At 52.9% G+C, this 16,974-nt stretch overlaps 1 protein-coding gene across 1 annotated transcript; it reads right to left on the bottom strand.

Annotated features, from left to right (window-relative positions):
• Nucleotides 1-1,437: 1,437 nt before the first annotated feature.
• Nucleotides 1,438-15,884, bottom strand: LOC116954972 (DDB1- and CUL4-associated factor 12). The gene is made up of 9 exons (XM_032975867.2): nucleotides 15,605-15,884; nucleotides 12,740-13,006; nucleotides 11,616-11,888; nucleotides 10,312-10,372; nucleotides 9,295-9,500; nucleotides 7,328-7,393; nucleotides 6,543-6,702; nucleotides 5,745-5,941; nucleotides 1,438-5,080 (listed from the first exon to the last, which is right to left on the bottom strand). Exons 1-9 carry the CDS (start codon nucleotides 15,653-15,655, stop codon nucleotides 4,922-4,924), a joined length of 1,440 nt encoding a protein of 479 aa, XP_032831758.2. The 5' UTR covers nucleotides 15,656-15,884; the 3' UTR covers nucleotides 1,438-4,921.
• Between the last annotated feature and the right edge of the window lie 1,090 nt (nucleotides 15,885-16,974).

Below are 16,974 nucleotides of genomic sequence, written 5' to 3'. Positions count from 1 at the left end.
CACCGCACTGGTTAAATGCGATTTGGTCAAGGTAGTCCAGGAGCAGTTTGGATATTGCTCGCCACCAACGTTAGACCGTGGCCAGGAATCGAAATGGGGTTTCTGGGTTCGTAGTGCAGTGTGCTTACCAATTCGCAGCTGCACCAAACGCAACACTTAGCGTGTGAAAAATCAGAATAGGTTTTACCCTGATAATTGTTTTTTTACCCTTTAATCTGGTAACAGAACTGACACCTTTTTTTACAAGGAGTCAAGTTTACATTGACCACAATACCTGCGGTCGGAATGCAAACAAAAAAACATAACTCTGATAATGTATTGGCACTGTCCTTGAAATTGATTGCTCCACACCCGAGACAGCATTCCGACCGCAGGTATTGTGGTCAATGCAAACATGACTCCTTGTAAAAAAAAGTTGTCAGTTTTGTTGCTAGATAAAAGGGTAAAAAAACAATTATCATATTTTGCTACTGGCAAAGGAGTTTCCAATGGTGTGAATGCTTCACCGAGCTCTCATACTCTGATGGTGCATTGTCTTTGAGTTGTGCGCCTTTTGGCGTCTTCTGGTCCAACACCATGTGAGACGAGGCTCTAAGGAAAGCTGTCTCGGGTGTGTGGACCAATCAATTTCAAGGACAGTGCCAATACATTATCAGAGTTATGTTTTTTGTTTGCGTTCCGACCGCAGTTATTGTGGTCAATGCAAACATGACTCCTTGTAAAAAAAGGTGTCAGTTTTGTTGCCAGATAAAAGGGTAAAAAAACAATTATCATATTTTGCTACTGGCAAAGGAGGTTCCAATGGTGTAAATGTTTGACCCTTTTTGCCAATGTTGAGATGTTCAAACACCAAATACCTTTTGCAAAGAATCAAGTCTGCATTTACCACACGTACTTGTGGTGAACATGCAAACAAACATGCTGATGATATATGGCATTGTCTTTGAAACTGATTGGCCTACACAACAGCATTCTTTTTGGCCGAGCCTCACCACCAGTGTCAGACCAGAGGACGCCACCCAGAGGGCGAACGGTACAAAGACGATGCCACACGTATCAGAGCATTTACAGCTCAGGGTGAGCACTTCACGTTGTCTGCTGCCATAAATCGGTCACTCGGTACGAAGCCAGATTACACATCCACCATCTAACCCCTTACAACATATAGACTTCTCTTCCATTGCCATAATGCCTTTTGCAGTACATTCCAAGACACCTGCAAAGGTGAAAAAAAACCCGCAATGAAAGTTGAATAACCAGTACAGGTAAATGTGTTGTCACACCTGCGGAGGTAGATAGTGTGGAATTTGAAACCCCTGCGCAAGTAAACTTGATTGTACCTTTAACCATCTGCACAGGTAAACATGGTGTAGAACTGTAAACACCTGCACAGGTAAACTTGATGACAACTTTAAACACCTGCATCGGTAAACTTGATTGGAACCTTTACCACGTGTTTTATTTGCAAGTCAAGTTGGTGACGGGCCCAAGCCAAAATGGTATAGCAGGGCCACAGATTTCAACGGCGAGGGGAGGCCTTCATCCAGCAGTGGATACATCACGACTAATGATGATGAACACAGAATGAGACACTCGGTCCCCAGGGCTTGAAGCCAGGACACTATGTATTCCTGGCGAAGTGTATGAGACGTGGCCATAGTGAATTCCTCAGACACCCAGTCACAGCGAGAGCTTGAATTTGGGTGGAGTGCTTCGTGCGTGGCGTTGACGTGGCCATTACGAACCCACTCAAGTTATCCACAAAGGCGTAAACTGATGAAACGAATGTCTCCACTTTAAATCGTGGATGAATGAGCATAGCAATGTTACTGTGTTATAGAAGGCAGAGCAAACCGAGTGAAACCAAAACATACACATGAAAAGGAAACGTACAACGAGGCGAAGATAATAAACTGAAGATTACATGCATAGAACTCTGTAAAAGGATTATGGAAAAAGAATGAAAAAAACCTAAACAAAAAACACGAGTGAAGACATCACAGCGAGAAGCGACGGGAGCGTGGAAGCGGCTTAGACTAGCTTGAGGATTGGCAAATGTACAAAGACATGCCGACGTTAAAAGCATTACTTTTATTTTACAGATCGCGACTCTTTACACAAAGGCGACCGGGTGCACGGAGACCCCGACGGTAAACCTTGCGCACGTTCCTCCAATATGCAAGGACGCGTGCCGTGATTTAGCTGGGGCACCCGGTCCCTTTGTGCCTATATGACAAGAGTTTCAGACGGCCATAACGACGCGGTGAAAATTACTGCGCCCGACACAAACTTGCACCGTGAAATAAAAAAAAATCAAGACGTGAAGCTTGTACACGCTCCGGCGTCTCTACTTGCCGCCTTCGTTAACCGCGCACTGACCAGCGCGGTGAAGCATGGTCAAATAACCGCCTTCATATCCAGCAGTGGATTGACCAAGGGCTGTACATTATGTAACCACTGAAAGTGGGCTCTCTGAGAGGTCCCTTCTAGTGCAGGCCCTTCTACCAGCATCGCGGTGTGTCGGCAGGACATTGAGGGCTGCACCTTGGCATGTACTTATACATTATATACACGTGCAGCAAATAATATAGCAATATTTCAATACACTTTTCACAAGCTGTACATGTCAATAGTATTTGCGTGATATTCTAACGAGCCTCATTCACACACGTTCACCCGCCCTCCACCCCTTGTAGACCATTTGACTGCCCTCACCAAATACAAACTCGAAAACCCCACCGAGTGCTCTTAAACAATGTTAGGAATGCTGTACTTTTCACCGGAGGTAACCCGAATGAGTCAAGCTCGAATCAAAAGCGAATGGACGGTTGAATTCCTCACCCAAAATGACTTTCCGTCGGTAGATTTGGGACGGTGGTAGATGACCCAAGAGCCACATCCAGAGCGAGAGGTCCACACTTGGGATGTGGTGTGCCAGAAGCGGCAATTTGTTGGCCGGTAACATGACGCGACCCATGCGATCCCGTTGCCGACGACGAATCCTGCGCCACCTTTACCCAAAACCACCGGGCCGACTGCACCGGTTCGCTACCCAAACGAGCGAGCCCCGAAACTCAAAAGTCCTGCCAACCACCCTCTGGAATCATTCACCCGGGGAAGCCTCGTCCAACAACGAGTCTCAAGACCTCCACTGCAAAGAGGTCCCCGGCGTCGCACTGGAATGTTTGGCCAATTCCGTCGGCGAGCATTCGCCTTCGCGTGGCAGGAAACTGGGAGAGCCCGGAGAGACCAAAAAAAAAACCCGGCGCCACACATCGCACGAGGCAACACCCGGCACCGCCGTACACGTCTCCCAGCGACACGTGGCGAGCCCCGCGGTTGTTATCCCACCAAAGGTACGAAGCCCAACCCTGCTGAGCTTCACAGACATGACGAGGTCCTCCCAAAGACGCACAGAACCGCCTGCAAACGTAATTGTACAGAACCGGCCTAGGCGACAGCAGGGCTTCGGCTTTGTTCACCACAAGGCCACGTGTTTTCGCACCGAAACGTCGCTTTTTTCCTCCGCGCAGCAAGGATCCTGGTTTGTCGAGCACCGTGCCCGGGGTGGTGGTGGTGGTGGTGGTGGGAGGGGGCTGTTCGGCCCAGAGACTCGAAATTGGCCGTCGTCCTTCTGGAGGATTCTTCTTCTTCTGCGTCCTGGTGGAGGCAGCAACCAAGACGGCGGAATCGTCCCCGTGGGGGGCGTGGGGGGCGTGTGGGGCGTGGGGCGCGTGGGGCGCGTGGGGCGCGTGGGGCGCGTGGGGCGTGGGGGGGGCGTGTGTGGGGCGTGGGGCATGGGGGGCGTGGGGGGCGTGGGGCACGTGGGGCGTGGGGGGCGTGGCCAGGTGATGCGTTGACCGCGACCTCTTTGCAGGAGCGAGCACGCGGAAAAGCGCGCTCCAGCCTCACAGGAAAAGCCACCGCTGAAGCATGTTTTTTTTAACGAAATACACTTTGGCATGATTTCAGAGCTATACTTAAATTTTTTTCTATACATTTTTTATAAGAAATAATAGCTCCACTTTAACCACAATCGGCCAACCATTTCCAGCAGAAATCAGTTTTCCCATTTTTTTTTTCTACTTATGCGGACATCCCGACAACGTCCAAATCGCCCGGTGACCGAAAGATTATGGCTCGGAAAGCGTGACGTTCCGACGCAGACGACAAAACCGCTCGCTAAAACCATGAAAATAATGACGTGCCGTGGAAGTGTGGAAAATAATATTACTTTAATAGAACTCTATGGCGATAGTCCTGCCGCGCTCAACGGCTCGGCTGGGTAAATCTGGAGGCGGTCACTTACCCAAAAAATAAAAACCCACTAAAGATCACGTTATGTACAAGCAGGAGGATGAAAACATCGAGTACAAAACTTTAAAAGGCGACGATCTGGCTTCCCCCTTACGATATAATTTTTTTACGGCCGGCAAAAAAAAAATAAACACGCGCCTGCCGCTGTGACTCTCCCGCGTGTAACGTCGTATAAAGTAGTGCACGCGATCGCTGAGCAAGCCCACTTTGCCAGGGCCTCCTCCCCCCCTCCCCACCAATTCTGACACCGGGACTCGCTCACTCCGCCGTCCCGCAAAGCGAGAGCGGTGCCAGCAATTAAATAATTCCCCCATCGCCCGGTGGCGGGGGGGGGGGGGGCGCCAGCGAGTTCGGCGTACCGCACAGCGCGGGTCAGGGCTAAGCGCCTTACCGTGGCGGTTTCGTAAAAACGCAAAAAGAATCCCTACGACCGCGCTTCTTGTTGTTGCTGTTGCTGTGCGTGGCACAAGCAAGACGCCGGCGGGCGCTGCGGGCGAAGCGGTCGGCGCCTGTTGGCGGCGCCGAGCGGGGCGGCCGGGCGAGCGCCCGCTCGCCCCGCGGCGGAGCGCCGTGAGCCGGCGAATCCAGCGCCGCCCATCGGCGCTCAGTCCCACAGGCCGGCGTAGTTGCCGTGCAGCCCAGAGGGCAGTGGGCCGCCCGCCACGAAGAGCTTGGTGCCTGACGCGTCGTAGCAGTGCGTGTACGCCGCGTTGGGGAAGTGGTCCATGTCGGAGAAGTAGTCGCGCCACGTGTCGTCGTGGTTCTGCTTGCGTGCGGGCGGCACGGGGTGGGGACAGCGGCAAGAGCGTGGGTTACTGTATCAGCCGGGGGAGCTAATGGAGAGGACATGGTGCGGGGAGAACGCCCAAGCACGCACGAGAATACATCGACCTTAGGTCCACGAATCGTGCGTGTGCAGTAGATCGGAATGCTCTTCATTCCGATCTACTGCTGCATCATGCGTTGAACTTTGATGATGACGGGAGTCGTGCCCAGAGGTGGAAACGGGAGGGAGGACATCCACCACAGAGACGGAGCGGCGAAATCGGCGGGTGCCCTGGAGCTGGACGGAATGCTGCATCGTCACTCCGGGCGCCGCAGTGGGCGAGATGTTAATTACCTCGCCGGGTATACAGGAGGCCTGTACATTTGGAGTTTGTACGTTCTCCCGATGGTTGCGCGGATTTTTCTCCCTTCAACATCAATAATCAATGTGCACTCAGAGTATTTGGCTGCTATGACTTTCCAAATGATGACGAGCCACTTCTGATAAAGGGCTCCCCCCGTAGCATCGGTGCGGCCTTACCTGGTGAAATAAAAATTTGGCGTAATAGTTTTTGGAGCTCGGGGGGGGGGGGGGGTCACCGCCCCGCTCCGCAATCGCGAATAAAACAATAAACCCGAGCACGCAGCACCGGCGGGCGTACCAGCCAGCCACGCGCCGTCGACAGCTTGAGCACGTCGCAGTACTTGGGCTTCAACTCCTTGCTGCCGCGGGCGCTGCCCTCGCCCCCAGACGCCGCCCGCTCCAGGAACTTCTGCGCGCGGATGTCGTAGAAGAGCACGGAGCCCTGCCCCGTGCCCACCGTGATGACGTGCTCGTAGAAGCTCACCGACCGGATGCCTGCGGGAACGGCGGTCCGGCGGGCCGGTGGGCACGGGGCGCCACACGGCTGCAATCAGGATTCGAGTCGACGGCACGTCCCGACGCGAGACCGCTCCCACCGGAGGGGGGGGGGGGGGGGGGGGGGATACGGTGCGGGGCGGCGTAGGGGGTAGGGCAGCAAAGTCCCGCAGAGTGGCCACCACCGTCATTACCACCTCCACTCCCACCACGGCCACCGACTGCCGCCCACCACTGCCGCTACCATCGGCACCACCGCCACCGTCGCTGCTACCAGCGCAAAGGCAAAAGATCCCATGCATAGCCTTGAACCGACTGTTGGAGCAAGTGTTGCGTGCGAGCACTTACGAAGGCTGGCACGGCACTCGGGGTGGTGTTGGGTGGCCAACTCCACACTTTGGCCGCCATTGTCTCCCCCAGCGCCGATGTTTACAAACCGCACCAGGTATTCATTTGAAGCCACTGTCACTGGTTGCGAGCGCGAATTGAACTCGGAGGTCGCCGGCTTCAGACCGCGGCGCACTTACCGCCAACACTATCGCTCCCCATATCGCGACGGCCACGACAACCACCAACACCACCGCCGGGCACGGCGACTCACCGCTGCCCTTCTCGCGCGAGTTGACGGAGCGCGGGCCCTGGGTGGTGCGCGGATCGAGCAGCGACACGTGCGATTGCGAGCCCACGGCGTACACCGACCACTCGTGCCCGTACGCCAGGCACACGTTCTCTCGGCAGTGCGCCAGCTTCCGCGACATGATCTGTGGGGGTGGGGGGGGGAGACCGGCGGGGCAGGGGGGCGCAGTGAGCACGTGGCGGTGGGGGGGATACACCCCCACCGCCGCCTGCTCATCTCTAAACCAAGCGAGCATCATCGTCAGCCGTCATCGATCCACTACTGGGCCGGGAGAGGCGGTGAGAGCACGCAGACCCACCTGTTTGTCTCAAGCCAAGGCACCTTCATTATGAATAATATTGGTCGCGAAAGCCCACGTGTCAAAACTTAGCATTATCATCGTTGTCGGCCGTGCTTTATCCACTTTCAGATGAACTCCCCAAAGCCAGCGCACGCGCGATGTAACGATCTATCTGGCCCTGGCGCACGAGCCGTTTTCACCGAGTGACTATCCCAGGGATTCGTAGTCTCTTCGGCCTGGAGACGCGACTGTGTCACGGCAGGTCACACACACACACACGCATTAGACACGTTCCTTAAACCTTGCACATGGAACCAAAAGAACCCTTGAAAACAAAAACCACCGGCCGCCACAGTGCACACCACCGCCCCTGCGATTCGCGCACACGGAAGCCTCCACCGCCTCAACACGGACGGCCGCTCAGCCGCCACTTGACAATGAGCGGCGTTCCAAGCGGCGCCGCTCTCACCTTGTCCAGGCTGTTTTCGGTCTTCCACAAGTGAAAATACCCGTCCAGCGAGACCGCTCCAAGCTCCTTTAAAGAAAAAAAAACACAAGCGCGCTCATGAGCAGGAAATCGGCTATTTATTTTCAGACCCGCTTGAGCGCATTAGCCAAAAAAAACAACCCCCCCCCCCACACACAGGTGAATTCATAGCGGCCACCTCAATGTGTGCGCGAGTTGGGGGACAAGTGAAAACTCTCGACGTCGACTTTTAATCGCAACGTCTGTGCGTTGATTGCCGCACAGACGTTGCGAAAAACTCCCTTTCCGTGGGCGTCGAAGAGGTGTCCACACATCGACCTGCTAGGGAGAAGGCGGCCCCCGGCAAAAATGCGGACTCCAGCTTTTCCGTCCGCATGAGAACAAGCGTTTCCCCTCCTTCCACGCGTGGATTTTCTCCGGATGCTCCGGTGTCCTCCCGCATATACTCATTGATTGGCCGATGACACCTTCCCTTCTATTTTCTTCGGCTGTCCATCGCAAACGATGACCAACGGCTAGCGACAGCAGCAGCAGCAGCATTTTCCTGTGCGCCGGTATGATGAGAGCCCAGCCCTTGAGCGGGAAGCTTCGGCCGCAACGCGTGGCCAAGAGTGGCTGCTCATCTGCTGAATGAGATTCGTGTCGTGGCGTTGCTGCTGGTGTTGATGCCGACAGGCCAGGCTAACAGCTGACTACACAAGAGGACCGCAGAGCGTGGGGAAATTGTTGGTGGCGCCGGCTCATTGCTTGTCTGTGGATCCTCGCGCCCCCAAGTCGTCCTCTCTTCTGAGAGCGATGAGCGAGTTGCCGTGTTGTAAATCAAGCCCCCCCTTCTCCCCTCCTCTCCCCCGAGTGTACCGTAACATCCTTTAGAAACGGCAATCAAATTCTCACGGACGCCAACGCCAATTGCGTGATCAAACCTTCATAACCAATCGAAGAGCAAATAAAATAAAATTTGCTTTTTTGACTCGAGCGAACGACACCCCGCCTTCTCCCCCCCCCCCCCCCTTCTCTCTCCCCCCCGCCAGCCGACCTCTCCAGTGCTGCTGCGGTGGTCCACTTCACTCCAGTGACCCGGGTGCTGCTGCGGGGTCAACTTTCTGCTCCGCCTCCTCCCCTCTTCTCTCCCCCCCCCCCCCACTGCCGAGGCCTCTATAACCTCGTGCCACGGCAGATCTCTCGTCTACTTCAGCAGTTGCTTCTCGCTGTGGTTGTCCCACCTGATGACGATTGCTTGTATTGCGATCGAAACGTCGTGATCTATTATTTTTCTACCTACGTGACTTTACAGAAAGAACCAGATGGTTCTTGGACACCCAAGAGTTTTGGTCTTGCCCAGGACTCTCAATTATCGTGAAATCAATCACCGCATTACCATGAGCACAACTTCACGAAAGCTTGTGACATTGTGCGAAGGAAAGAGTTGTGAGACATTAGTCCCAAGGAAAGGTTCCCAAACTCCAGGATACAAGGGATTGCTGCATCGTGGGACCGCGAGAGATCGTGACAATGGGGAGACCTTCATTCAGCAGTGGGTCGATCATGACTGGCGACGACAAAAATTCTAGATTTGAAGCTTTCGTGACTGCAAGGATTCATACTCTTTGGTTTTATTCGGTAAAGCCACGTGACTTTACCGACGGCTAAAATGCGCAGGCTTTCACGGTCACGCCGTACAGCTCTACGATCTGCTGTTCGGCACGATGTTCAATGTTTTGCTCCACGTGTTTTGAAGCATTTTCAGGCAACTGAACTGTCGGACGTCGTACCTAACGCAACCCGAAAACACATCGGAGCGCGACCATGAAGACCACCTTGTTCCCAGTGTTTTCCAAGGTGGGGCCAACAATACCTTGATACAGGCGAAGGGCTAGCTTGCGGGCGTGCGTGCCGGCGGGCCTGCGTGCCAGCTGCCACGCGGACAGTGGCTTGGGGGCCAGCCGTACCTGCTGGCTGCAATTGAAGGCGAGGGCGCGCACTTTGCACGTGAAGGGGTTGATGTAGTGAGCTGGGATGTCCTCTAGGGCGCGAGGGCCCACGTGGCAGTAGCCGGGGACGGACTGCTCCTCCTCCTCCGCCGCCGCCTTCGCCGACGCTGCCGCCAGCGCCTCGTCGCCAACCTCCCACAGGCCCATGGAGCCGTCTCGCGAGCCTGCGCCGCCACGCCGGGCCGGCCACGCGTTAAGGGTGAAACGCGGATATCACCACGCCAATGACAGCGTCGGTGTGAAAACGCGATCCGCCGCAATGCGCCGCACGTACGCCATCGGCGCCCCACCGGCACTATGCGATAAGCAGCAACGTAGCAAGCCACGGCCGCGACAATCCACGGCAAGATAGGCCACACCAACACGCGCGTTGTCACACCACGACACATCGCTGCAGTACATATCATCACACCAAGGCACACTACCACAATACTCCGCAAGAGGCCGCACCATCCAATCAAACAAGCAGTCCAAAGCCCACAAAGTCACAACACAACATTACAACGCAATGTTACAGCAATCATTATCTAACCAAGCCACAACAACCCCCATGATGTGTTACACCACTCACTGAAACATAAGCAAACCACAGCACTCCAAGCCACATGCATCATGCCAAACAACATCAGTATCATGAACGCACCGGTGCACAATGTCTTGCAATACCTTGCCAGTTTAAGACCATCACACCACACCACCACACTATACCACACTAAACTGCCCCATGCTACAGCACACCATGCCACGCTACGCCACAATGTTGCACCACGCACTAAGCCACCCCGGAACGCACCACATCATGACTGCGTGATATCACGCTACATCACACCACGCTGCGATACACTGTGCTACGCCACGCTATGCAGCGTCACACTGCACCGCATCAACAAGCGCTTCAAATAGTCAGGAAACTGCTCCGGCCGCGGGGCGCAAGCGTAACGTTTGACATGTGCGGGCTGGACCCAAACGACCGACCTGTGACAACGAAGCTGTCGCTGACCCAGGCGATGGAGAAGATCCAGTCCTTGTGTCCACCCTGGCCCCCACAGGACAACGGAAAATGTTTATTAATACGCTGGGCCTGCGACGTCACAGGACCTCTCGCGGGCGTCCGGTGGGTATCCTTACGGCCACGCTTCCATTTGGCAAAAATGCTTCGACCCGCCACCAACATTTTAGCAGGCCGATGTGCGGAACGAGGAAATTTGAGACGAGCCACGGGAGTGGGATCGTGGCCGCGCGATCCAAAACAGCGGATCGCCGAAGCACAATTCAAATTAATCAGTGACAGAGCCAAACTAAGGCAGCTTGAGGATGATCAGGGATCGGTGTAATTGCCCGAGGTTTGCAGAATGAGACAGAAGGATTCCTTGACATCAACGTTCATGCCGGAAACTCATGAAGCCAAAACAGAGCTGCTCGCGTTACCACTACGAGAAAGGTTACGCTGCAAGGTCAACACAGCAGGGGTGATGGCGCACAGTGTGTGTGTGCGCACTGTGAGGTCCACCACACAACTCGGGGTGAACGGGGAGTCGTTTGGAGCCTCACGATTTGTAGTTTATGCGAACAAGGTCTTAATTATATGTAACAAAAATTCTTATCATTGACCCCATGGTTCAAATTATCCTCTCCACTGCTTATCCCCTCTCGCATTTACAATAGCCCAGCACGTGACACAAGCCCATTTCAAAATTCATACAAAGAACAGGCATGTGTCAATGGGGAGGGGTTTGACTCTTGGCTGTAAACCTACATGCCATGCGACGATGATTACAATGACGGAAATAATAATCACCATGAAAATAACGATGACAAGATGATGGTGGAATAATGAATACAATGATGACCACCATCACGAGAACGATAGTGAGGGTCAGATTTTGGCATAAATCTCCCTCCATGTCATTTATTACCAATACATCTCAATAGGCTTTCCAATGGTATGCATAAAATATGCATATCAATTTAGGCTAATGTGGTGAACCAAACTGTGCAAATGTGTTTTACTGAGGTGGTAAATTTGAGACAATATATATAAAAAAAATGGATCCAAAGTGTCCATTATCCGAGGGCAGAGTATTTTTCTAAGCAACTCAAATAATAATTTCCATTTTGATTTCACAGGCAAACTAACTCGAATCAAACTGCGACGCAGGCAGGTGATGAGACTTACAATGCCCGCTCACGTAAGCTGCGCCAACCCTTACTGAAACCCTGGCCCCAACAACCACCACGACCGTCACGCCCGGCTAACCCGGCCGGCCCGTCTCACTCACGTCTCCGACGCACACGGGGTCCAGCGTGGGCAGGCGGTACACGGCGAGGCTGTTGGGGTTAGCGCCGCCCGTCGCGAGCAGCGTGCGAGACGGGTTGATCTCGATCGCGTGAATCCCGCAGCCCGGGTGCTCCGGTTCAGCGCCAACTCCTCCTCCTCCTCCTCCACCCACGGCAGCGCCGCCGATTCCAGCGGCGCCCCCAACACCGGCGCCGCCATCGCGCAGCGTCGGGATCTTGGTGAGGCGTCCCGTCACCAGGTCCAGCACAAAGAGCTGCCGTGCACCGAAGCCCGCGAGCACAATGGCCACATTTACATTTTACTGGATATCTGTGAAAGAGAGCTTTATAAGCTCATCGGATTCCTCCAGGATAAATACATATTCTCATTTAGTTTAAATTCAAACTTCTGTCTACATATTATTGGTTTTTTTCGGTAAAGTCACGTAGAAGGGAAACAATAAAATAATAAAAATATAAAACAATACATGTCTACGTTTATGATGTTCCAACTGCGTCATCACTAACGACAGACACGTTGTCGTTATGGGACTCCCCCTGGAGCTGTTGTGGTGCAAGAACTCTTAATTTCTTAATTCCTCAATGAAGTATATATATGTTTATCCTGTTTCTGTCCAGCGTCTTGAGATGCAATTATATTTAGATGTGACATAAATATAAATTGTCATTGCTGTTAAAGACAAATGGACAGACGGACAAACTTTGATGGACAGTTGTACATATGGCCAGAGAATTAAGAGAGCCATATACATGAACAGACAGCCATACTTGTCAACCCATCACGGTTTACCTGTATTCATGTACAGGGAAATTGAGTTTTCCGGTCCATACGGCGTACAGACGTTTCAATACGAGTAAAAAAATTAAAAAGTGTCTATTTGTTTGCGTTTCTCCCGTGCAACTGGACTTTGTAGGATGAACGTTGAGATGTATAAGGGCACGGGGGCGACCAATAAGGTCTGCATCCGATAAGGGGTTGCAGGTATGGACAGCTGAACAGTCAAGTCTTACATACGGACCAGACCTCGAGACACACGCACAACGCAAAAGGACAGACGGCCGCAAAGACGAAGCCTCACACCAAGCGCCACCCCGCGGGCCTCACCGTGTTGCACTTGGTTCCGCACACCACCTGCCGATGGCTGAGCCACTGCGAAGCGAACACCTTGTTGAGGGAGCCCAGGCTGTACTCACGCTCGCGCAGGAGGTACGGCAGGCGTTGGGCCGTGTAGCCGCCCAGCCCGTTGCCAACTCCACCGCCGCCAGAGTGGCCGCTGGCCGAGCCGGCCTGGCGACTCTCCACAAAGCTCACAAGCGAAGTGGGTGGCCTCCGCACGCGTGACCGCTTCGGGCACAACTCCTCCGAGCAAGACTGCACTCCGGCGAAGAGGACAACGGTTGCGATTTTAATATATTTATAGCGTCCACACGACAAACATCACATCTCGAGAGGATTTGTCAATTTTTTTTTTAAAACGAAATTACAAATGTAATCTTACGGTTCATCCTTTTGTTTTGTGTGGCATGTCGTAGAGAGATAAGCGACTGGTTTTCGGAACAGCAGCAAAGGTTATAAATCGACGTCGATGTTGTTTGGCGATTGATGGTGAGCAGACCGGTGTCTCCGAGGAGGAATGTCGAAGCCAGGAGAGTTTGAGATGATTTGATCGAGAATGAGATGTTTTGATTTAAAGCTTTCGTGACTGCAGGGATTCATATTCTTGGTTCATTCGGTAGTCACCACGTTGAAGGGAAGCAATAAAATAATATTGCTTGCGTTGCAGTCGAAACGTCGTGAGAATTTTATTGTTTTATATTTGCATTATTTTATTGTTTCCCTTCTACGTGACTTTACCGAAAAACCCAAAAAAATGCGTATACCATGAGCATAAGAATCTATCACTTTTACACGACAGTGCCGAATTATGGTACCATACAGTAATGGTTAACCTCTTCCAAGCAGTACAATGATTAATTTAATTTAATCTCCAATTATGAATTTTATATCGCGGACATTCATGCAAAATGACATCGCCGACGAACCACAGACAATTTGAGCAGCTGTCATCAGGCGGTGAGTGAGAACCAACAATTTATCTGTGGTTCTCTATATCCCGAGATGTTTCTCAGCAAAACGAGTGTTTATAAATGCCCAGCGTGGAAGAGTAGGCCAAATAACCCTCTGCTCTACAGAGCTCCATAGCTGTCAACCCATACGGTTAACCCCGTATTCTTATACAGGGAAATTTAGTTCAGATCCATACGGCGTACAGCCGTTTCAATACTAGCAAAAATAAGTAATATTTAAAAATAAAAACTTTTTTTAAAAAACACGCTTTAATGAAATGTACCGTACTAGTAATGGAAAAAAACTCCAAGACTCCATGAAGTGGCCCCGAAGCTTTCCACAACGTAAGGGGGACCGTGGGTCAATTACAGCCAACGTCAGTTGACCGTGGACAATTAGACCCAAGCCGAAACATCTAACATATAAAAAATAATGTTTAAAAATATATTTTATTTTTTATGATGGAATATAGTATTGTCATCAATATGACATAAGTATACCAAGTTTGCAGTCGATATCACATTGGGAAGCGGGTTTAAATTGAGTTACAAGATTTGAGGATACAACAGAGTCCAATTAAAGCGTGTAAAAAATAATTGCGTCTGTTTTTTTTCTTGTGATGGGGCTTCATAGGATGAACGTTGAGACGTACAATGGCACGGGATGACCAATGAGGTCTAAATTGGTCTGTAATAAGTAGAGCACTTCTAAGGGGGTTGACAGATACGGAGATCGCTCCATGTGGTGGAGGGGACCGACCCCTTACCGCCGACAGCGGCAATTGCAGGGCTGCGCCTCCTCCTCCTGCTGCTGTTTTTTTTGTTTCTTTCACACCTGATGACGGTTGCTTGTGTTGCGATCGAAACGTCGTGATCTATTATTATTATTATTTTTCTACCTACGTGACTTTACCGAAAGAACCAAAGAGTATGGATTCCTGCAGTCACGAAAGCTTCACATCAATAGTGAACATTATAGGAGCACAGGGTCGGCGGTGCTAACACGAGCAAGGCGTTCGTACTGCTAACGCGTTGCTAGCCTCAGCGGTGCTAACGCGAGTGGTAACGCGTTCGTACTGCTAACGCGTTACTAGCCCCAGCAGTGCTAACGCGAGCAAGGCGTTCGTACTGCTAACGCGTTACTAGCCCCAGCAGTGCTAACACGAGCAAGGCGTTCGTACTGCTAACGCGGTGCTAACGCGAGTGGTAACGCGTTCGTGCTGCTAACGCGAGTGGTAACGCGGTGCTAACGCGAGTGGTAACGCGTTCGTACTGCTAACGTGGTACTAACGCGAGTGCTAACGCGTTCGTGGTGTTAACGCGGTGCTAACGCGAGTGGTAACGCGAGTGCTAACGCGTTCGTACTGCCAACGTGGTGCCAACGTGGTGCTAACGCGTTCGCAGGCAGTGGCCGTTGCGGCCCGGGCATTCGACCGTTCGGGCGGGTCACCAAATCGCCGCCGCCACGGGCCCCGTTGGCGAGAACTTTCGCGAGGCGCGAGCCGGCGGCGTTCGCGCGTTAGGCCGTGAAAACCGCGGCCCGCCGTAGGCCCGCGTAAGGCCCCCGTAGGCCCTCCGTAGGCCCGCGCAGAACCACCGTAGGACCTCCGTAGGCCCGCGTAAGGCCCCCCCCCCGTCCCCCCGTAGGCCCTTGACAGGACCCCCGTAGGCCGGCGCAGGCCCCCCCGCCCCCCATAGTCCTACGTAGGACCCGAGTAGGCCCTCCGTAGGCCCCCTGTAGGCCCGCCCGTAGGCTCCCCCGTAGGCCCGCGTAAGCCCCCCCCCGTAGGCTTGCGCAGGACCCCCGTAGGCCCTCCGTAGGCCCCCTGTAGGCCCGCCCGTAGGCCCCCGTGGGCCCCCCGTAGGCCCCCGTAGGCCCCCCGTAGGCCCCCGTAGGCCTCACCTGCTCGTCGGCGCAGTGCTTACGCTTCCTGCTAGCTGCGCGTTTCGTCATTCTTGCGGCCGCCTCGCTCTAGCGCCGACATTAGTTTTAATTTTAATCGGCGTGGAGGTTTTTTGTTCGTGGTTTTTTATACGTATATTAAAATCGGACAACGACAAAAACGACCCCCGAAAGAAGTTAATTTAAAAAAAGAAATCGACACCCGCTAACGTTCGGCAGCGGGATCGCGCCCCAGTCACCAACTGGGCTCAGGCACGGCCCCCCACCCACACCGCCCCCGCGCCCACGTCACCACGCGCCCCCACTACACCGGCGGCCATCTTACGTAAGGTGACGGGGAGTCGTTAGCGAACAGCGGCGCGATGACGTCGCGCTCGCGGCTTGCCTCCCCACAACGCCCCCTCCCCCAATCCCCCCTCCCCCCCCAATTCCCCCAACCCCCGCCATCTCCCCCTCCCCCCAACCCCCCCCCTGTACTTACAGTGGGGGGTGTGGCTGTCCCCTCCTATCCCCTCCCCCTCTCTCCCCTACGTAAGATGGCCTCCGGGGCTGGGTTCACAACAAATCGCATGGGCGTCGCCTGGGCTACTGCTGCTGCACCAACCGCGCTGCGCCGGTCAACAACCTCTCCAGCAAAGACGTCATTAGGGGCGGTCCATAAATGACGTCACGCAGCTGGGGGGGGGGTCAGACATTTGTGACGATGTGTGACGAGGCGGGGGTGGGGCGTTTGAGAAGTGTGACGTCACATCAAAACGCGCAACTTTAAATAAATATACTTCAATTTTTATTTAAAGCTTTCGTGACTGCAAGGATTCATATGCTTGGTTCTTTCGGTAAAGTCACGTAGAAGGGAAACAATAAAATAATAAAAATATAAAACAATACAATTATCAGCAATCATCATCAGGTGTGAAAACCACAGCAAGAAAGAACATTTTCTAGCTGTGGTTTTTACACCTGATGATGATTTTTTTGCTGTGGTTTTCACACCTGATGATTGCTTGTGTTGCAGTCGAGACGTCGTGAGAATTTTATTTTTTACATTTTTATTATTTTATTGTTTCCCTTCTACGTGACTTTACCGAAAGAACCAAGAATACGTTCTACTTAATTAAATATCCTTTTAATACATGTTTTCTCCTACAACATCAGAGTGCAGCGCCACATTAAATACGCACTACAATGACAATACTTTGGGAGTGGGGGGGGGCAGAGCTTTGTGACGTCATAGTTGAGGGGGTGGGGGTCTGACTTTTTGTGACGCCGTGTCACGACGGGAGGGTGGGGAGGGGGGTCAAAAATCGTCCAAAATCAAGTGACGTCATTTATGGACGGCCCTTTATACCTCTGTTCTTTTGACGGGGTGG

Source organism: Petromyzon marinus, chromosome 57 (assembly GCF_048934315.1).
Source record: "Petromyzon marinus isolate PM22_M1 ecotype Great Lakes invasive population chromosome 57, UKy_Petmar_22M1.pri1.0, whole genome shotgun sequence".
Taxonomy (NCBI): domain Eukaryota; kingdom Metazoa; phylum Chordata; class Hyperoartia; order Petromyzontiformes; family Petromyzontidae; genus Petromyzon; species Petromyzon marinus.
Note: the sequence above shows the minus strand (reverse complement) of the source record. Positions and strands in the feature narration are given on the sequence as shown.

Excerpts from the sequence above, each read along its gene's own strand:
- LOC116954972 (XM_032975867.2), bottom strand. The coding sequence starts at position 15,655 with ATGACGAAACGCGCAGCTAGCAGGAAGCGTAAGCACTGCGCCGACGAG. Across the intron at positions 13,007-15,604 it reads AGCACTGCGCCGACGAGCAG|TCTTGCTCGGAGGAGTTGTG; the intron begins GTGAGGCCTACG and ends GCCGGAGTGCAG. Across the intron at positions 5,081-5,744 it reads CGACGGCGCGTGGCTGGCTG|AACCACGACGACACGTGGCG; the intron begins GTACGCCCGCCG and ends GCACGCAAGCAG.